General features: G+C 40.2%; 1 protein-coding gene and 1 long non-coding RNA gene across 3 annotated transcripts in view; both read right to left on the bottom strand.

Annotated features, from left to right (window-relative positions):
• Positions 1-7,910: 7,910 nt before the first annotated feature.
• On the bottom strand, positions 7,911-12,601 carry LOC121677973. Its single transcript, XR_006021121.1, has 6 exons — positions 12,344-12,601; positions 11,027-11,120; positions 10,403-10,475; positions 9,797-9,911; positions 8,812-8,900; positions 7,911-8,715 (listed from the first exon to the last, which is right to left on the bottom strand). It is a non-coding gene; the product is annotated as an uncharacterized LOC121677973 (long non-coding RNA).
• Positions 12,602-14,605: 2,004 nt separating this feature from the next.
• negr1 (neuronal growth regulator 1) overlaps positions 14,606-22,403 on the bottom strand; it is a 114,459-nt gene continuing 106,661 nt past the window's right edge. For both annotated transcript variants that reach the window (XM_042057120.1, XM_042057121.1), the window contains one exon: positions 14,606-20,465. In XM_042057120.1, the coding sequence (XP_041913054.1) occupies positions 20,365-20,465 (101 nt within the window). In that variant the 3' untranslated portion in view covers positions 14,606-20,364. The remainder of the gene's footprint in view (positions 20,466-22,403) is intronic.

Below are 22,403 nucleotides of genomic sequence, written 5' to 3'. Positions count from 1 at the left end.
CATGGCGCTGATAACGCTACGTTCGCAAATGTACGTACATCTGGCCCAGAGAGATATTATTACACTACAACAGTGACTCATTTCTGTTAGAGAGAGAGAGAAAGCGAGAGAGAGAGATAGAGAGAGTGCGTGTGTCTGTGCACGTGTGTGTGTGTGTATTTGTGTGTGTGTGTGTTTGTGTGTGTATGTATGTGTGTTTGTGTATGTGTGTGCGCATGCATGTGTGTGTGTGTGGGAGTGTGGATGTGTGTGTGAAGGGCTACTCTTTAGAGTGAGAGCCGACAACCGACAACCAGATAAACGGCACATTTTTGTAGCAGCTGGATAACATGCAGATGAGCAACACTGCGCCTGAAAAATGACCCATTTGAGGGTGTGCCTGTGTATATGTGAGGTCGGGGGTCGGGGGGTGGGGTGTTGGCGGTTGGGGGGTGGGGTGTTGGGGGGTTGGGGGGTGGGGGTGGGGTGTTGGGGGGTTGGGGGGTGGGGTGTTGGAGGGTGGGGTGTTGGGGTGTTGGGGGTTGGGGGGTGGGGTGTTGGCGGGAGAGCCTCCTAATTAGGCATTCTGTGTCGTGCTCACATATGCACAAATCAGCCAATTAAAAGTTGTCCTCCTGTAGAGGCTTCTGCTTATTGGATTTAGGGAAGTGCTTTGGTTGTCTTGCTTAGCGCTGTGTATGGCATGTGAACTGCATTTAAGTCAGACCTTGAACAGAGACGTGTTTTCTTGGTTAAAACCCTCAGCATGACTACTTGGTAATGGGAAACACTGGCACAGTTCTCTTTGTCAGATTTTAAAAGGTGGGCCATTGTTTTAGACTCTTTTGATGCAATAATTAGGCATGGTAACAGAGAGCCATTGTGAATAAATCTGATGAATTAAAAGAAATGAAAACATGGCTTCAGGCTGTGCCACCTACGGTATAATCTATACAATGTGTTTCTGCACCAGATATACTGTATTGAAAAGCATTCAAAGATTATCACTGCAAGTCTTTGAACTAATGAATGCAAACATTTAATATATCCAATCCTGAGAAATTGGGATTGAGCTGTTGCCAGCCTGCCAGGCATTCGGTGCTAGTCTCGCTTCGTCTTGTCAAGTGAGCGGCAGCACAATAACCCTGGCACATCACTTCCCAGTGACAGACACTGTGGGATAGCCCACTCTCTGCCCATGTGTTTTTTTCCCATCCCAGAGTGAAAACATTATTTCTTATGAATACTACAGTGCTGTGAATGCAATGTGCTTGGGCCCTGTCACGGATGGTGGCGGGATTAGCAGTCTGTCAGTCCGTCCAACCCCCCCCCAACACACACACACCCACACACACCAGCCCCATTTACATCTTTCTGTTACTCCTCTATATCTGGCACATTCGTGGTGACATACATTATGAGTGATACGACACTCTTGTCACTGATTAAATTTCCATTAGCCACGCGCACCGTTTGGTGGTCGCCACGGGAGCGGCTTGAGGGGGGCGCCCTCACCCTCGTCCTCCGAGGTGATTGCCAGGAAGAGAGAGAGAGAGAGAGAGAGAGAGGTATGAGGAGGAATAATAACAGGGTGCCATGATTTAAGGATGAGCTCAAGCATTTGCCCACCCTCTCTGGTCTTATTAGGGGCTTTTGGATAGAGATATTGGTGTGTAGGGGAGAGTGGGGTGAGTTGTGCCAGTTTTTACTTAGTGACTTTAAAGGGAGGCCATGATAGTGATGCTTCCAACTACAATATGAACATATATTTCAGGATGTGGTGCATCTCTGGGAACAATCACTTTCAATCTGAAATATAGTATTTAAGAGATATAGCTTTCTGAAAAAAAGTGGTCTTGTGGCACAACTTGTTAACTAAGTTGTGCCTTTGAAGAGAATGCATTGGGGTAAATTGTGCCATCGATTATTGAAGTAAAACAGTATATTTTGATCTCAGACACTGTAATGCTTTATAAAAGCTAGACAAATTCAATACAAAATTACTCATTTAAGGTTTATTTAAAGTTATTTTACAACATCAAATTTTCTACAAGCCTATTGCGCCACACAAGCACATCACAGGTCATTTTTGATTGTCACACCAGTTTCATCCATGTTGTAGATCTTGTGTGGAGGGAAGTCATACCTGAAATGAGATTAAAGTTTTGTTGATCAGAGAAGTTTACAGCAGATTTAGGTGGTTGGATGTGGTTGTGTAGATGTCAACTCTGCCACTGCTACTACCTAGAGATGATGTTCCCCCTCTCATCCAGCATTTCATCGGACTTAGACCGTGAAACATTACTCCTAGTGCCTTTATATGTTCTGCCAGCTCCTTCTCCGTACAGTATGCCTGTCTGTCTCTGTGGCATGATGGTATATCTCTAAAATTGGTCTAAAATTAAGAATGTCACATCGTTTTAGTGATAAAATGTAAGAATAAAATGCACAATTACAATAAAATAACATGTTTAAAACATTATTTATAAGTGGGGGTGAGTTGTGCCACTGGCACAACTTAACCCAGGCCCTTTGGCATAAATCACCCCAACCCCACCATTTTGGAAAAAATGCATCATCCATCAGATTTGAGCTAACATCATGCTAGGTGTATAGACTCATAATGTAGCTTACCAAAGCACTAAAACATGTGTGAAATGTTTCAAACTTGTCTATAACTGTTTTGACACAACAATCAAAAAAACATGATCATAGAAATTTTACTTTGAAAGGCAAAAAACAGTTCTTTTAACTTAAATGTGCTTACCTCTCATGCAATGAGGCTCTCTTCTCTGCATGATGATTGAAATGGCTGAGTCTTCAAAAATGTGTGGTCACATGACCAATTTCTTCTATGGTTTCCTAGAAATAGGGGGTGGCACAACTTCCCCACTGGCACCAATCACCCCACTCTCCCCTAGAGGTATTGACGAAGCATCTTAACGGGGATTACTGGGAAGATGCAATTGTTTGGTGAGTTATTAGTCACCTAACTAGACTGTGAGACTAGTCTGTGACTAGACTGTGAGACTAGTCTGTGTGACTAGACTGTGTGACTAGTCTTTGACTAGAGGTGGCTAGGGTTGGGCACCGAAACACGGTTCTAATATGGCACCGGTGCCGACGCAAACGATAACTGCATGGAATAACAACATGGATTTTGGTTCCTCATTTCGGTCCTTAAATAGCGTTTTAAAAAAAAAAAAAGTTATACGAGGCATCACTGCATGTCATGCGCTATCTCTAACGTCTTGCTCTGATAGCAACACATCCAGATACAGTTAGCTAACATAAACACTGGATGTATAAACCAGAGGCGTGCACCACGTAGGCGAGTGGACAGTGTTTGACAGCTTGCGTGAGCCCAAGTAGCTTACTTTAAAGCAATATCGCAAGCTCCTGTCAAAATCTAGTAGTGGGCCTAACTACACACAAGCAAAAGGCTCCGTACGTTATCGCTAATTAAACTCAGCTGACTGTTGTTAGCGCATAGCCATAGTTGCTGTTAAAATGCCTACTAGGCTAGCCCTGGGAATCTAAACACTTCAACACCGACATGTAGCCTAACATGTTCAAAACTATTGTGTGTTATGGTTAAGACATGAAATTTCTTGAAGCATTTGGGAACACACTGAATTAACTGGAAAGTAGAGTCCCGGTTAGATTAGCTTGCTTGCAAATGCCGTTGTCCATGACCTGGCAGTTTTATGGCAAACCTACCTTATGGCAAACCGCCTACACTGGGTAAACTTGAAATAGCAGAGCTTACCATTGTGTGTGCATGCATGGCAAGCTGTTTTAACATTTAAATGTATTATTCGTAGGAGCAATGAGATATTGATAGTAAATCGAATATAACAGTTCAATTTCATGTTCAAATTTGTCTTATCAATAAAAAAAAAAAGTAATTAATTCTTTAATTTAAAGTAGGGGAGAGCCGGGACGATTTAAACACGGGACGAATGGAACAATCCAGTTTTCTCCGAGTGTAATGATGATAGACAGACGTCCTTCGGTCAAAACATAGAGCATGTTAACCTCCTTCTATCAGCCAAATATCTTCCTGCTATGTCATTTTATCACGGAGTTACTGGCAATAAACAAGTTTTGATGCGCAAAAGTAAACTTCATTAGCGGTTACATTTTTTCGATTATCAATGAGTGTTTTTCATTTAAAGGTTTGACTTAATGCTTATTCAGTAGACCATTTAGTGTTCTCCACAATCCCAGACTTTCATATCGCATCTTCTTTACATGGAAAGCAAAACAAGCTGTAGTGACATATGTCTGTGTCGGGACGATTGAAACACGTGTTTCAATCGTCCCGACCAGGCTGTAACTCCATGTATTTTAATTAAATGCACAAATAGGTGTGTTTAAACAATCATTTATGGAGGTATGACATAGAAAAAGAGTTTTAGGAAGATGAAAATACATTTGGGCCCACCAGGTAGGGGGTTGAGTTTCCCCATGTTATCCTATGGAGACTGACGGCCGGTGGGTCATTAAGCCTACTTATTTGGATGTGCATTGGCCTAACCCACGTAAAAACCTAGTGAAACGACATTTTCAACAATATAAACATGATATAAATGGGAAAGCTTACCATTCTAGCTATAAACATGGCAGAATCATCCACAGGGCATGATATTTCAAAAACCGCTTCATACACGCTTCATGATGATGGCAATGAGTTGTTAACAGACATGCACAAAGACGTATAGCCCTGCAACAATATATCTAAAATAAAACCTTTTGGGAGTACCATTCATGATATGTAGTAAAATCTCGAAGTTGTTGGACGTTTATATGGCTTAAACTGTATGTTTCATTCGTCCCCTTATGTTGTTTCAACTGTCCCGACCAGGAGGGACGAATGAAACATTACACACGTCCCACTTTTGTTGTAATAATTCCTGAACGGTTTTGTTCAAAGCTGAAAATGCATCTGTATTTGACAGAGGACAGATGTAGGTTACTAGTGACCAAATATTAGCTTTCAGTGTGGTACGATCACTTTGTAAATTAGGTTTAATTAAAAAGTGTTTCAACTGTCCCGGCTCTCCCCTACCGGTTAATTTAAAGTACCGGTTCAGGCACCGTTTCGGCACCGGCACCGTTTTAAAAGTATCGATTTAGCACCGGTATCGGATAAAACCCAAACAATACCCAACCCTAACTGTGGCTAGACTGACTGTCTGACTGGTGTGAAAACCGCTGAGTGAGAACAGCACAAGCAGGTGACAGAGCATAAAACAGAAAACACAAACACAAACACAAACACAAACAAACAGAGGAAGACTGTCCTTGACTCTCTAGTGTTAGCTGCAAGCCCAAGCAGCTAATGACCAGCAGGACTAATTAACAGGAGAGGGATGGGTTGCACAGTGACTTGCACCCTCATTAATCCATGTGCAGGTGTTCCAGCCCCCCCCCCCCCCCCCCCCCTCCAGACACACTCCCATTAGCCCCCTCCTCCCCCTCTTTGTGTGGTTGTAGATGTGTGACTGGTGCTGTGGTGTGGCATCGCTAGCTCTGTCTCAGGGGTTTAGCAAGTGTGCATGAAGACAGCAAGAACTAATGAGAGGCACAGCAAGCAGCAGAGGGAGAAGTAGCCAGCAGCCCAGTGTTGTGGGGAAGCAGTGCTGGTTTTAGAAAGACTAAATGCAGAACGCTGGCATAATTTGACGTGCATTAGTTGCTAAAAGGGACTGCATGCAGAGACAGAACATGAAAGGGGCCAAAGAAAAGTAGCCTACACTGAGGGAAACTAGTAGTTATACTGGAGAGAAGACATGCTACATGCTATTGAGTGAAGTACATTAGCTTCTGAATGTGTGCATATTGCCCACTAAACTGTGATTTCACAGCACCTGTAATTAAGCGCATCTCAAAATGAAGTGGATGTATTCGTCTCAAAGGGGAGATGAAGTTATTCATGTCTTTAGAGCTTCGTTATAGGAATTCACACAAACCTTTTGATGTATAAAGCTAACTTCATTATTCAAGATAATTAGTCATTAGTCATACCACATTTCTTAAGCTGTTGAAACCGGATGAAAGTAAATCATATCTGTAATTAGCAACAAAATCAATCTCTTCCAAATGACTGCATGGTTATTAAATCAATCAAGGTTCATTTGTACACTATGTGTGTACACTTTCCTATGTCCAGAATCTGACAGAAGAACATCCATGTCTAGATAGGAGACACACTCCAATCGACTATGTACTGAACAACACGGCCGATGACAATGAAGTGAATTTACTTTTTGTCAAATTTTGTCTACAGTATTTGTCTGGCCTATTATGTCCCACCGAGATCAAAGATAAGGAAAGAGGGAGAAGAGGAATGAAGAGTGGCTTCAATGAATGGCTTCAGTGCTAACAAATGTGTCATCTAAAAGGGTTCCTGTCCATTTGGCATCATGGGCCTGGTACTGTGCATTGTCATTACCAACACCAAATTGCACAAAAAGAGAGTCATATTGTCACATCGCAGCGCCATTAAACCTTATTAGATGAATCGCTACTCCACAAAATATTGGCGCAATTTGGCACCAATCTGAAATGGAAGGAAAAAGGGTATGTGATATTACTGGTGCTCCAGCCGGATTATAGTTGTTCAGGATCATAGAACTCATCTCCCTGAGATAAGTCATTAGAGCTCGTTTCCGCTCTTCAAAGACCTCGGCTCTCAATCTGCTTCACATTTTGCCTCAGCAATTATATCAAAGGGTGATTTGGTAAACACACTGTTGAAGTTCATAGTTGTAAATTTTGTGTGTGTGTGTGTGTGTAGGTGTGTTTGTGTATGTGTGTGTGTGTGTGCGTGCGTATGTGTGTGTGTGTGTGCGTGTGTGTGTGTGTGTGTGTGTGTGTGTGTTTGTGTGGATTCATAAAGCTTAATACTTTTCGCCAAAATGTTCCAATAAAGAGTGCCAAGTCATCCATTTGTCCAGGCAGGATTAATGCTCATAGTCCATCTCAGATGCATGGTGGGACAAGACATTAGTGATGCCAAACGTTAGTAGTGAGGGAGGGGACATGCCAAACGAGTTGCACTACCAGCGTCTCTCAACTCATCTTGCTCATATGATCCTTGTTGCACATGGATATTTGTCATACATATTTGTGCTTCTGATTTACATCTTTCATATCACTCCGCCAGTAGTCCACTGGTGCATTGAGGTCCGGTTCGCCCTGTCGGGACTTATCTTCCCAATAATGACGGAGTTCCATACATTATCCCTTGCCTAACTTTGACAGAATGTAAATGATCTGCATAACATTCAACATTCCATTACAACACCATACCATTCAACAAAAACAGATGACCTTTAGAGATGCAGTTGGTCAGAAATAAAGACAATCATGTATTCTACAGAGCTGTGTAATCAAGTGTTATAACACGAGTATAAGGCCTAGTACTATGTAATAACATGCATCAAGAGTAAGGGTCATTGCTTTGCTGGCTGGTCATTATTGTAAAACAAATCCAGACAGGGCAATCAGGAGCCTAAAGTAGTCAATTATTCCCTTCAGTGATCAGTGACTTGAAAATAACTGACCAGCAAGCACATTGATCGGCCAATCAGAACTATGCAGCAACACTTTATACTAACACATAATAGACCAATATACACAGTAAATCGGCCAGTGTTAATTTTACTCTATGGGTGTTAATTTTAACACTATTCCAGAGTTTATATAATCCTCACTCATCAGTGTTAAAATAACACTTGCCATAGTGTTGCCGTATTAACACTAGCCTAGTGTTTCATAATTAACTCTATCAGAGTTAAAATTAACTCTATTGGAGTGTATCATTAACTCCATCAGTGATTCATAATTAACTCTATTGGAGTAATTAATTCATTTCTAGAGCCATATATTTATCAAAATAAACATATTAAACAAACCACAGCAAATTAATTACTTTTCTTTTTTTATTAACATTTGCCATGATATGGCTCAAATCAATGTGCAGAGGTACAATATATATGTCAAAGTTTGGTCCATAAGCATTTTGTTGAGCAAAGGCCTTATACTCATACAAATCATTGACTTTAACAATAAAACAATGTTCCTCACAATCCATAACCACATATGCATGAAAATGCTCTGCAACACTGAGTAAACATTTCATAAACAAGAAATAAAACAATATAATCAAGAGTTTTTTACAATTTCACAAACTTGTGTTTTGCTTCAAACCTATTACTAGAGATGTGCAATAATGGGCCAATTTTCCATAAGCAAGACAGATAATGCACCATGAAGTGATGTTACATGTGGGTATACCCAAAGTCCTTTTAGGCAAGTCCCTCCACTCAGCAGCCATATTGCAACGCATTTTGGGCACTTTCGGCAGGCTTCACAACACCAATCTTGCTCCAGCGGCAAGATCACAACACATGATTGATTGTGCCAATGTCTTCACAACACACCACATGATTGGCTCAATGTATTTACATGTCCACGTTTTGCCACGGAGGGGGGTGTGATATATGTAGACAACACCATACGTTACAAACTAACCCCATGCATTTCTATGGAGGATTTTTTGAGTGCTGTGTCTCCTCATTAGAAAGTCTACTCTAAAGAAACTCTAAAGCTCATGGTGTTCATGTATTCCAAGGCTCCCGAGCTGTTCTTGACCAAACGCTGCGACACTCGTTGCTTTAGGCGCCATGCCAGATAGCTCGTCCCTCTTCCAGCATCGTAGAAGTGTTCCTGCAAAATAATGTGGGCAAGAACTATGATAATCCAGATCAATAGTTGAACATTATTATTATATATAACCTTAAATGGAAATGAGTAAAATCTTACATAGCCATTGGTGGAGTAAGGATCCCTGAGATTAGGAAACAGTCACAATGCCGAGTGCATATCTTTTTCCTTGACTTCGTACTGGTATCCTAAAAACAATAGGAAAATTATATTAGATATATTCAGACAACATTACAAGCTATAAAATGGAAGAGTGATTAAACATGGATTATGGATAAAATATAGACTTAACGCTTCTTGCCACTAACATTTGCTTAAGTAATATTACATTACATTAGGCTAACACATTTTTAACCAAAGCGACTAACATGGTAGCAGTTTAAGTTTTAAAGCAATTCTCTCAACAATTTTAGGACAATTTAAAAACAGTAGAGTACAGTAAGAATAAGTGCATCAGTGAGTGCTGTTTTTAAACAGTTGAGTGTCAGTTCAAGACAGGTGGTAAGTACTAGGATCAGCAAGACTTGTTGTAAGTAGTGCTATGAGAGGAGATGTTCTCTAAAGAGCTGGGTCTTCAGGAGTTTTTTGAAAATGGAGCCACTGTGTAGTTGGTAATAGATATCCCTACAGCTAAGGTTCTACCTTATAGCATTTATCAACCCCACAATCACCAGTTCAATATTGTTTTTACACAGCAATTCTACTACCTAATACCTGGATTAAAATACATTAATTTAGGGTTTTCTTGTCACTCTGCAGGCAGGTTGTGTGAGGCTATATGTGCACAATAATGATTTTTCATTTTATTTCACATTACATTATTCACCCTATTACATGCACTCTATTTTTCTCACTCAAACAGTCAATTGTGATGTTATGTTACAATGTTCTCTCACTTTGAATGAATGGAATGATAACATTGGATCAATGTAAAAATGGCACTACCACTGAAAAGTCTGAGTAGGGATGTCCTGAGATAACCCCACCCATGGAATCCCTCTCGTTCAGTCAGAAAAGAGTTAATAGTTTGACTGGACCTAACTGTTGTATACAATTAGATTAATTTATTCAAAACAAAACATACCCATGGACCAGGATATTCAGAAGATGCCTTCTTGTACAGTGTGTCAAGGTGCTCTACTATACTCCTCCATTATTTCCTCTCCCATTTAACTCTTCTCCAGAACCTCCTGGACCATCTATGCGTAAAAAAAGAAACAATAACAGTGATACACTTGTAAAGAGAAAACTTACATGCACCCTCTAGTGTAAATCCAGAGTACAAACAAGAAAGCTAAGGGGGCAGCTAGAACGTCAAAAAACAAATGCTATTTAATACCACTGATAGTGCTCAAAATATAATTACACTTCTGTGGTTGTGTGATGAGGGTCTCTACCTAAGTGTACAGAGAGATTATAACAAGACCTGTATCTGAAGGAAGCAAATTGCTTGGCTTCGTGTTCCAGTAGCATGAAATCAGTGGGATTTTGATCTTGCAGCACTGGATCTGCAAGCAGATCTGACTGAATCTAATAAACATACTTTACGTTCAGCCAGATCTGTGCAGAGCTGCAAGATTGAATGTGCCCACTGATTTGACACTACCGGAACACAAAGCCAGGCTTCTGCATTTTGGAGACGAGACAGACAAGGATTTCTCCTAGTGATATTTTAATTTTAAATGCTCACCTGTTTGGCCTTTTTCTGCTGAATCTCCTATGGCAGAGGTGTTCTCTTCTTTTGCACCAGTGGATTGATGTGCCTTGTTTGAAGAACAAGAAAAAAAAAATTGGAATCTTAAAGGGCTGCTTTAAGAAATTCGGTCTCCGATTTTATTTCACTTAATTCAACTAAAGGGTGACAAAATCTTTTTTTTTTTTTTTAACCATAACCACTTTATTTGGCGTGAACAACACATTTTACAATTTTCTTCATCAGGTTTGAACGTGTACCTAAAGCCTTCACGCCAAATAAAGTCAACAAAATATACCCTCCAGTGTGCGATTTATACTAGTTTTTGACTTTTTAATAGTTATACTGCACACCATCAGCACCTGCAAAAGGGCTGTGCACAGGGATTTTGAACTTTGATTGATTTCAAATGTATTTCTTAAAAAGGATCATAAGGATCTGCATTAACTCCAGCCAGGATACAAAGTGTGCGTGTGAAATCATTAAGAAACATGCCTAAGGTCAGGCTGATTCATAGTCTAAACAAGCTAGAAAAAAGAAAGAAAAAAAAGCGTTGCAATATGGCTGCCGAGTGGAGGGACTTGCCTAAAAGGACTTTGGCTAAACCACATAAAACCTCACCTTCTCGAATTTAACTTTGAAAGGAAAAACCAGGCAGCAGTTTGAGGTACTTTTTTCTCCATGGTACTGGACATTGATGAGCATTTTGCTGACCCTGTTAAAACAAAGAAAATGATTACATCAATACAAGAACAACAATGATTTGACTATCAGCAGTATATCAACTAACCAGCAAAGGACTTCTAAACTTTATTCTGACATTATTTACCACAGGTTACCAAATGTTTCAAAAATGTTTCAAGTGTTTTGTCTTAAAATATGTTCATATAATCCCTACTTTTTAAGCAACATGACTGGTAATAACTTAAATAATTTCATTAGGCAGTAAACTCGTCTACATTTTACCATATCCATAAAAAAACTGCTCATAATTTCAGAGAATAAACATTTCTTACTCTGCTCAGCTGTAACGTTATGCCTGATGGGCTGAATATCCTTATGAACGTGCTTGCAAGCTATTGAACCACAATTTCTACAAATATCTAAAATTAGTATCAGCTAGCTAACTTCTATACTCCTTGGCTTACCTGCACCCTTTATAAGTTAGGAAACAAAGAAATTGATCTAACCCAAATAAAGCCAACAGACTCTAACAGAAACGAATACCAGTGCCATACAGAGAATGGAGACTGCACCAAACCAACCAGGCTAACGGTTACCTTACACCTCTGTTTGCTACAAATGCCTAACAGTTAAACGAATGCCCTCGTGGTCTCAGCTAATGTTAGCTAGCAGCAATTTTTTATAACCCAGCAATAGTGTTCAGTTCAACCAAACGTCAATGAGTCGACAGACTGTTATAATTAGTCAGTCAACAGATCCATTTGTGCCAGGTGAGCATTTGGCAGCACACTAACGTTAGATCGCTATGAACAGTGGAGTTCTGGCTGTAACTAATGTTAATCAGCTAGGCTACGTTAGCATGTTAGAGCTATTCCCTCAGTGGGTATTCAAATTCCAACCGTCTTTTCGAATTTCAGAAAGGACTTTAAGACGTTGTCGACTCCAATATTATATTAATGTCAGTTTACAGTTTAAGTATTATAAATTAACATAAACTTAACCATTTCAATTTGATAAGGTTATAACCCACCGAAGTTATGTTAGCTTGCTGGATGTTTTACCAATAATTTTCTGAGCTAGCTAGTGCTAGCGACCTTGCTACTAGCTAGCGACCAAGCTAACGTCACCAATATTTCATAGTAGGTAAAACACGTTGGTATGAAAACATATACCTGTGATGGGACATTACTTAATTGTGTATTTGTCGTAGTTTTCATGCTAGCTTATAGAAGTATAGGGAACAAATGAATTTACCTTTTACTATCCCACGATGTACTTCAATGGCGTCCATCTTCTTTTCAAAAATCTCAACTGAAGGACCGGAAGTGTAAATGACTCCACCCCAGAGTTCGTACATTCACACCCACTTAAAACACTAGGTTGTGAGTTTTAATTACACCGTCGGTGTACATGTTTGTTCAAACAACTCCCGAAGTTACACTAATTAACACTAATGAACACTGAAAAATATGTCTCTGAAAAATTAACACTTAATAACACTGTCAATTTTACTGTGTATATTCATAACATAACTGATAACATGCTAAAGTGTAAAGGTAATTATACTATATATTGTTTATTGTGATATACATTACTACATATATAGCATGATGATTTATGTACTGTCTAATTGTACAGCTTACAGAAGATATGTCTATCTGCATTCATAATGCATAGTACATGTTCAGTTCCCTCTAATCCATTCCTTTTACTTATATGTCGATAGAATCATTTGATACATTAAGTGTACCCACTAATATTGAAATGATAAGTGATCACAATTAAGTGTTTTTCTTTAATGTCCTTTATATAAACCCCTCACCAAGAGCTGAATGTTTGGTTGAGAGAAAGCTCTAGAACAGTGGTCACCAACCTTTTTGAGCCCAAGATCCCTGACCTCGCCCTGAACAAAGGCAAGATCTACCATGAAGCATCAAAAGAGAGTCAAAACTAAAATACTTCCAATTTAAGGCCTTTTATTTAGGCAAATGTATCAGGTCAAAAATATCACATCCTCCACCCCCTTATACAGGCGTCAATGAGATAACAACACTTAACAGTCTTTACTTGCATGATTTTGGTTTTGATTTTTTAATTGGAGTAAGTGTTTGTGAGCACATCATGATAAATAATGTTTGATCGCTATTTTGGTATGAAGCATATTTCACGTAATGAATGCGCACTCTAGAAAGTGAAAGTAACCTGCCTAGGCCTAAAATCCGCTTCGTGTGTAGCTGTCTGTGCACGTCCGTAATCAATTACATTCAAATGTAGAACAAATTCCTGACGGTTCCTGATCGCTATACTTTCGTTTTCTTTTTCTGTCAGTTAGCAGTTGATGTAGAAGCAGCATCATTTGACTTCAGCGGTGACAAGTCCTGTTGCGAGAGAGAGAGAGAGCGCACCTGCAAAGTGGTGCTGTGCGCGTGTGTGTCTGAATGGGGTTACGTTCGGTTCAAGTCAGAAGTTGGTCCGTCCGGTCCCACATTCACGCTGCTCCAGTATTAGATTAACTTAAAATATGTGCAGGAATTTCTCGCATTATGATTGCTAGAGTTGCGGGTTTTGAATAAATTATTTGATATACCCGCAATCCCGCACTGAAATTTAGGCCCTAAAACGCTGGCGAACATGCGTGAATTTGTTGACTGTTTTTATTTTTCCTGTTATTCTCGGGATCTACTGAGCAAGTCCTAAAGATCTACAGGTCGATCGCGATCGACGGGTTGGCGACCACTGCTCTAGAATGTCTGTGTCGGTGCAAAGAGAAAGTGTGCTTCCCTGTTGATTCCATGATAAGGTGTTGTAATAAACTCCATTGTACCGAAAGCAATAAAATCTCTTCTCTGGTTATTCACTCACTTCAAGGAAAAAATCACTGTGTGGAGATAGGGCCTATTATAAGCCCCAGAAAATATATATATAAAAAAGGAACAAAAACACTCACATGAAATGGAGTAAAAATTCTATGGCAGGGAGAATATTTCTGTTGACCTGTCAAGGGGCCGTGACTAACAGGCAGTTTCTTTTTGAAAAGGTATAACAAGTCAACATGTTTGTGTACAGTGGTAGCAATGTGCTGAAATGACCAGACAAAAAACATTCCAACGGTCCATCATCAACGTCCATTTATTAGTATCAAACCACTGCTACAAAATGACATCAAACATGATGAAAGTGAACTTGCATACGTGCTATACACAATGTAAGCTTTAAAGTAATTAAAGTATATGAATTTTCTTTTATTCTTTTTTTGTTTTGTTTGACAAATATCAATATATATCAATGCCACTTAAAGCCATATATGTCATTCCAGTGATCTAAAGCCTATAAATATACAACTATATATCCCTGGTGGCTAGGACCTCCATACACATTTGAGTAAAGATAACCATTTAAAATTTCTCATCACAGATTTTTTCAGCATGATGATTTAAATGAAAAAAAGAAAAATAACCAAAAGAAAAATGTGTCTTTCCATTACCGTCCAATCACATTACTTAAGGAAGCCTTGACTTGTAGTGAAAGAGAAAAAATAAATTAATACATTTTCCAAAAAAAACAAAACAAAACAAAAAAAACACATGAATTGATCCACAACAACGAGAAAGGATGAAACATGGCTGAACTAATAACAAATGTCGCTCATTGTAAACTTGTAATACTACATGGTCTTGCGGATTAGTCAGTCTGAAGGCTATTGATTATTTCCCCTCAAATAAACACATGATCATACTGAACGGCAACAATAAGTTAAGCTCTGATGCTCGGATGACAGTCAATACATTAAAAGTGGAATGGATCTCGGTTGCCTCATTGTACATTATCAAAGAACAAGACTCAATTTGCTGCCAGTCGCGCGATCGTGATTTCTCCTTGCATTGGACCTCTCCCAACTGACTGAATCTGATTTAGAGCATGTTGTATGCTGACAGCTGAACTTGTCGTACAATAAACAAACTGGCCCTATGTGCTGTACATTTGCCTGCAGCGAGGAGAGGAGAGGAGAACAGAGGACAGGATTAAACTGTTCTGTTAAATATTTTGAATTGCGTCAGTCTGCACCATTGCTTAGCAAACTTATTTTCCAGCTCACTGGGAATACTGAGGGCCATGTTAACACTAAATAGGGAGCCTTATAAGAGCTCTGTGTTCTCAGGTTGGCAGTGTGTGTGTGTGTGTGTGTGTGATGGAAGATGGGAATGTGGGTGGTGGGGGCCGTGGTGGTGGTGTGTGTGTGTGTGTGTGTGTGTGTGTGTGTGTGTAGAGGCGGTGGGTGTAAACTTCCTGATAAAATAATTAAAACACATTCATGTGACATTTTCTCTTAAAGTTAATGATCAATGTTAATAACTTAACACCAAGCTTGCAGCAAGTGCACACAATGGCGCTTGTTTTGCAAATCTACATGACTACATGGAGCTTTCAAATGTTAAACACGTTTAGAGCGTTAAGAGAGAGTGGGTGGCTATATAGGTAGGTAGACAGAGAAGAAAGCTTCGCACCCTGCAGAATGACAAATGTCATGGCGTATCGTGGAGTCTGATTTCGCGTGTTATTTAAATAGTTTGAGAAAAAAGAAATAAAAACAAAGCTCCCATGAGCTCCGCAGAGTGCTCCTGGATCACTGAGAGCTGTGGAGGCAGCCACCCCTGCCCCCTCCAAACACCCTTGGCAAAAACACTTACAAAGGCACAGGAAGGCTTTTAGGAGCCGCGGGCGTGGGTCCGGAGGAGTCAACGCTCCTGACCTCACCTCACCGCTCTCCCCCTTTTGACTTTGTGAGAGATGCCTTGGTAATGAACAAGGCAAGGTGAGAGACTGAGAGAGAGATGGAGAGAGGGAGAGAGAAGAGAGATGGAGAGAGAATAGAGAGATGGAGAGAGAAGAGAGAGAGGGAGAGAAGAAAGAGAGAGAGAATGGCTTGAGAGGATTTTAATCATGGTAATGTACCCCCACCTTGTCCTAGCTAGCAAATGGCATACATCATATACGTCTCGACAACAGGAAATTAACCGTTGGCAGAGTGTCTGTTTTGGCGAGCGCGTCTGAGGAGAAGAATGGGCAGCAGCGATGCGAATGTTCTCCGTTATCGTCACCACACCAGTAAAAGTGTGTGTGTCCCAATGAACAGAAATAATCTACAGGAGGACGATGGGCGGGCATGAATCACTGACTGCAGCTCACGCTTCTGAACCAGATATGGTCTTTTCCCTAGTGCATTTGGATTGGTTTTGTTTTTTCTTTTTTAAAATATCAAAATATTCGTTTATTAAATTTCAATGACTGTTGAGGAAGGTATACAGCATTGAGTGGCCAAACATTTGTAAGTCTTGGCACTGTGCAAAGTTTCTGTATCGTAACATCAGCTTAGAATCTCTGAGGTTAGTTGTTAGATGCTTGGACAGGTTGGAGATAATTAAGGAGAACTTAGGCTCAGTTAAAAAGCAAACATGCATCGACATGAGAAACTATATATATATATTTTCGGTCACATTTAATTTCTCAAACATCAGCTGTGATCAACTGTGTCTTTGGGCTGTATCCTGTCTGTTTTCCTCAATGGTGAGACAGGATTGGATCTGTTTATGAACATAAATGTTTGAGTAGCAATAAAAAAGAAATCCATCATTAACGCAAGATGAACTTGTCCAATACTAGCAACACACAAATCAAATGATGAAGTATGAGTTAACTGTATACCATGCATAATTAAACGTATATGTTTGATCTGTATGGAAATCACACTCACTTGAGGACATTCACGTTAATACAATGAGCAGATCTTTTAAATGTAACACACACACACAAAATAATGAGTTTCAACATGAGGCTTGAAGATGGTATTTAACTTCTCAAATACTTTAAAGGCACATTCAATACAGTACATGTTCCCCATGTAGACTCAGGTTTGATCTTTGCTTGGTAATTAAGCAACGAGAAAAAGGAAACATCAGACGTCTAGTCCTCATTCAGAGCACTGACCATGAGTCCAAGTGATTAGCGTCGTTTCAGGTGAGGTCAGAGAGGGTCCTAGTGTTTCCTCTAATTCCGCCTCGGACGCCCTCCCGTCCAACACTGGGGCACGGGCCAGTCATAATTAAAAGAGCATTTAAACACCCCTTATCAGACAGTGGAGGATTTAAAAGGCTGCTAATGATAACCCAGGCAGAGAACCTTTTTCGCTTCGTAAGGGGGAAGACCACTGCTGATGCAATATGGCTTCTATTTGATAAGCAGGGAAAAATAAACCTCTCTGATTGGTTATTTTGCTTAGAAAAAGGGGGGTCAGCACAACAGGTCAAGCAACTTTGAAATTTTGTGTACACTTTACTATTTTAAAGTCTCGGGGGAATTCAGTCAAGCAATATAAAGGCTAAAGAAACGTCAAACTTAGCCCAGTAAAAGCCCCTTCATCAAATTCCATCCCAAATGTTACTGATTAAAAGCTTCGTAAAAAGGTCATAGGTGTAGCATACAAACACCCCAAACAAACATAGTGGTGGCACACTGGTGTCTGCAAAAGACCGTGAAGCTCAGCAAAGACATTCACCTCGAAAATGCCATTTTAATACAAATGCTTTGAATGAATTTCTTCTTATGAGTTTAATCTGTTGCTACAGGTGAAGTTAGTGGATGAATTAGGCTGTATTAATATATTGCACAACACAGAGTTGATTAAGATGTCTTTTTTATGCAAATATATGCTGCGTCTGTATAGATCTGTCAACTCTAATACTCACAGGGTAAACATGGGTTCATTCACAACGAAACAACATTTATACTCATAGAAAGCCATTAACATAGGTGTTGAGAACACAGACCCCATTCTACGGTGCAGTCACCACTGTGCCAGGTTTAAAACAGTCTCACAATATTTTGTTACACAGTTATACTCAACAGAAGTAGGTGAAACAGAAAACCATTATTATGCAATACATGGTAAGTACATTCCCAGTGATGTAATGAAATCGCGTCATCATAACATTCCTGAAACTGGTTAAAATATCGTCTTGTGATAATTGGCCACCTTTAAAAGACATTAATTTGACATGCAGGACAACCATATTTTCTGCACATCGTCACCCACACAGCGAGTGTGTAGGAATGTCGAGGTCATACTAAAGCTTACCCCTGGCTTCTACAGGTTAGATAAAAAATGAATTCTACTGCCTTCAAATATACACACAAGTGACTCATTTCTACAGTATGTTACTGGTTCACATCCTCTGAGTTTTCAAAAAGTAGATAATTGGATTACAAATATTTTTTTTTCTTCATTTTCATCTATTTATTTGACAAGAACCAACTGCATTTATGGCATCTAAAATAACAGACAAACATTGTAAACTATGTCTTACTGTACTTCTCTCATTTGATAATCATTTCACATTTTTGTTCGATGTGTGTTAATGCTTTTTAAATGAGGTTATTGAACAATGTTTCCCCCTCCCTCCATATCTATTATGTCATATTTACTGTATAAACAAACAGAATATATTGCAAAAACCTATCATAAATCTCTTCACAAACAAACAAATGAAACATACTGATAATTTTATTTAAAGTAAAATCCCTCATAGCTTTGAAACAAAATTAAAATAACTTACAATAACAGCAGACATGGTGATATATTCAGTCACAATAAATACTGGTCAAATCCCCCCCCCCCCCCCCAATCACTCTGAGAACACTAGTAACATAATCCCGTACTGTAAAGGAAGATTAGCAAACTCAAAAGAACTCAGTCAAGTAATTCTGTTGTTTAGAATAAGTTATGTCAATGTGAAGTGTCAAGTTTATTACACAAAATTGACACTACATGTTGGCATAACCTAACCCTGTCAGCTCATCCTGTTTGACTGATTTATGTCGAGTGTGCTAATATTTTACAGTGCATGTGCTTTCTGAAGGAGACAAATAGGCCAGGAGAATACTCTTTCATAATCTAACACATAATTCATTCTTGTGAACAACCCATGTGATCCTATTCTTTTCCACTCAGGTAATGGTTTAAACACTGATTCTGTTTGTCCTTTATGAATGGAGCAGGAGGAAAGAGAGTGACACAGCAATCTGTTTTCGGAGTTAAACGACAATATCTCCACACTGGCTTTAACTTTTTTTGGCACGGATAGGATTTTGCTGCTGGCAGACTCTTTGTCTCTCTCTCTCTCTCATTCTGAGTTCATAATTAAATTCTGGATGGATAAAAAGGAAATAAAAAAGTAATACTCTGGATCGTAGGGATTGGCGCTTAAACAGATAGCCAGTGGTGCATTCAGCCTGTTTAGTGTGACTTCTGCCTCTGTTTTTGTCCTGCTTCCTCAAGCTTTCAGAAAGGAGCATTTTGCTGATGCTGCAATGTTCTAAGAATCCATTAGAGACTCATTAAGTGTTCATACCTGTATGGTCCCACTCTCAGCAATAACACTCTCACACGTCTAGTCATCTGTTTGCTTCTACCTCTCTGTTTCATTCATTCATTCATTCATTCATTCATTCATTCACACACATCTTCAGACACAATACTACCCAAACCGCAATCGACCTGGGATATTGTGTCAGAAGATTCAGAATAACAAAATTACCCACGATGCCATTTGACTAAACTCAAACGTGAGGGGAAAAAGAAAAGAAAGGAAACGGGAGGCCTCTCCCAGATCAAGCTGGATGTAAGGTGTTATTCTGGGGTCAGAGGCTTCGGAGGTGAAGGTCAGTGGCTGCTTAATGGTTTGGTTTAAATGAATACGAGGACCTAGGTGACAGTGTTGACATTAGTATGCAAACGATGCTCTGGCGCACTGAGTCCCTCTTCCCAGTCTCTTACACAAACACGGAGCCAATTAGCAGCCATTCCTCCATCGGTGGAAAAGTATGGCTAGGATTGTTGCTTTGAGGGGGTGACAATGTGAACTGATTCACAAAGTGGGTAATCAGAAAAATATGCGAAAAAACCAACCAAAAACAATTTTGTAACTATTTACAATGGATATAATTCCAGAGGAAGAAAACTGAAAATCTAAATCAAAAACAGAAAACAAACAGACAAACAAACAAACAAACAAAAGAAACAAAAACAAAAGCAAAAAATGACCATCCCCAAAACAAGTAACGCTGATTATATCCCACGCTGCTTTTGAACAAACTCTACCAGATTAGGCCCGGCAATCAGCACAGATTGGTGAAATCGCTGGAGGGCATTTCCTTTACAGTCATTTTGTGTGTGGCCGGCGCAAAGCGACGCGGTGCGGTGCGGCGCTGCCGTCTGTGGACTAGTAAACAGTGACGACGCAGGACAGCACCAGGATCAGGTATCGGCAGGACAGCAGGACGCCGGCGCTCCCCGTGCTCCCATATGGTGCCGTGTTGGGCGCTGTGAACAAAAACAAGAGACACTGATTAGGACGCCTGCTTCAGAGCCTGCCAAATGCCTCCTCTCCCCCCAATAAGCAGCCATTGATCTCACAACAGTTATATTGAAAGCCACATTATTTTCACTGCAGACATTCAGCCGAGCATTTATTTGTGTGTGTTTGTTTGTGTGTTGTGTGGCATGCTTCCCCGTTTGTAATGCTCAGATCTGAGACCTAATGATTTTTGTCTCCTGTACAGCCTCTCTGGAGTGACTCGCGGGGTTTTTTGTGGACACCCGGTGATGCTGGATGCTGAATATGAAGAAAAGCTGGGAGGCACTGACTCACAACCCACTTTACTGAACGTTCATCCTCATTTCTGGGATGGCCTATAAGCAGTCCAAGGATGACTTCACACAATCATGGATAATATTGCTTTAAGGGTGCAATTATTTACAAAGAGTGTGTAATTTATATGATTGATGTGAACCTTCCACGCATGCATGCACCTGCACACGTGAATGCACACACAAACACTCACACACCCACAAACACTCATACGGTCACTCACTAACATGCACGCACGCGCACGCGCACACACACACACACACACACACACACGCACACTCAAGTAAGCATAGTGAGTGAGATTATTTGTGTTTGTTCAACTTGAGCAGAACATGATTGCTTTTTTGTATGATGTTATTGACAACAAAGAAAGGATCATTGCACTTCTTTTTTCAATAAATGAGCTTTTCATTACAGTGCCATTGATTATTCAGTTGTATGCACTGCAGATAATTAGAGGCTTCACAGCAGATGCATTATACTAAAACTATTCTTATATGAAAAAGAACGAGAAAAAAAAAACACTCTGTGACAATGCCACACGTTTTATTTTTTTTCCTGGATATTTAGTGTTTGCCAGGAGACAAACTGCAACTCTCCAGAACGAAAACGACAGCAAACAGAGTCGGTGGTTGGAGTCAGAGGCGGCTGAATCGCAGGGCGAATTTGTGGAGGTAGCGAGCAAGCAAGCAAGTGCATATAAAATGCATGGACAGGCTTGGAAAGGAAACTGCTCCGCAGACGGCAGCCTCACTCAACCCTCACCCATAGCACAGGATAATGACACAGTTCTGCTAGGCTGCGAGAGGGAGATGGTAACCATGGAAACAGCTCATATCCTCCGCCATACACCCCCTTTTTCTCTCTTTCTTTTTTTACCCCCCCCCCCCCCCTCCATCCTCTCTCCATCCTCATCCTCCATGGTTCTCTGTTTTCTGTTCTCCAGTGCTGCCAATGAAACAAAATAATTTGTGCCATAAGCACCTGCTACAACAGTTAGGCAGGAGTTCTTCATCAAAAGTGGGAAACAGCATATGGCCAGTGAAGGTCTAAAGGACTGTGGGCCTTTTCTGCCCAGTGAGCTGTCCGGCGTGATCTGTTGGTTTGGGTGAACCTCTGCATAATTGCCTTCATTTGAGGAATGATTCGGCTTTCAAAGTCTCTGCAACTTTTATCCGGGACCAGAAGTAATTAACGGGGCCGGCCAGTCACATGACCAGTTCCATCGCAGCACTTCATTTTGTACTTGTTTAATGTCCCACTGCGTCTAAATCAGTCAATGCTGTGGGGCCTCCGCCGCCTGCAACAACACTTGCCGTTTTAATGAACTCTTCTGTCCACATACTCTGGGCTAAACAACATGGCTCCCCTTTCATTATCCGTTCAGAGCAAACTCAAACATAACTTATCAGAGTGTCTTTTCCAAATCTTATTTCAAATCATTTACATACATACTCAGAAAGTGTGTTATGTTTTCAGACCCTTTAATTACTTAGTGCATGGTTTGCCTTGAGGATGGTCCCTGTCTCTGTCCTAGTTAATGCACTTGTAATAGCAACCTTCCCAGCAATTACTGCAAGGTTACTCATAAAAACCTTGTTGACACAGAT

This window comes from Alosa sapidissima, chromosome 12, assembly GCF_018492685.1.
Source record: "Alosa sapidissima isolate fAloSap1 chromosome 12, fAloSap1.pri, whole genome shotgun sequence".
NCBI lineage: Eukaryota > Metazoa > Chordata > Actinopteri > Clupeiformes > Clupeidae > Alosa > Alosa sapidissima.
Note: the sequence above shows the minus strand (reverse complement) of the source record. Positions and strands in the feature narration are given on the sequence as shown.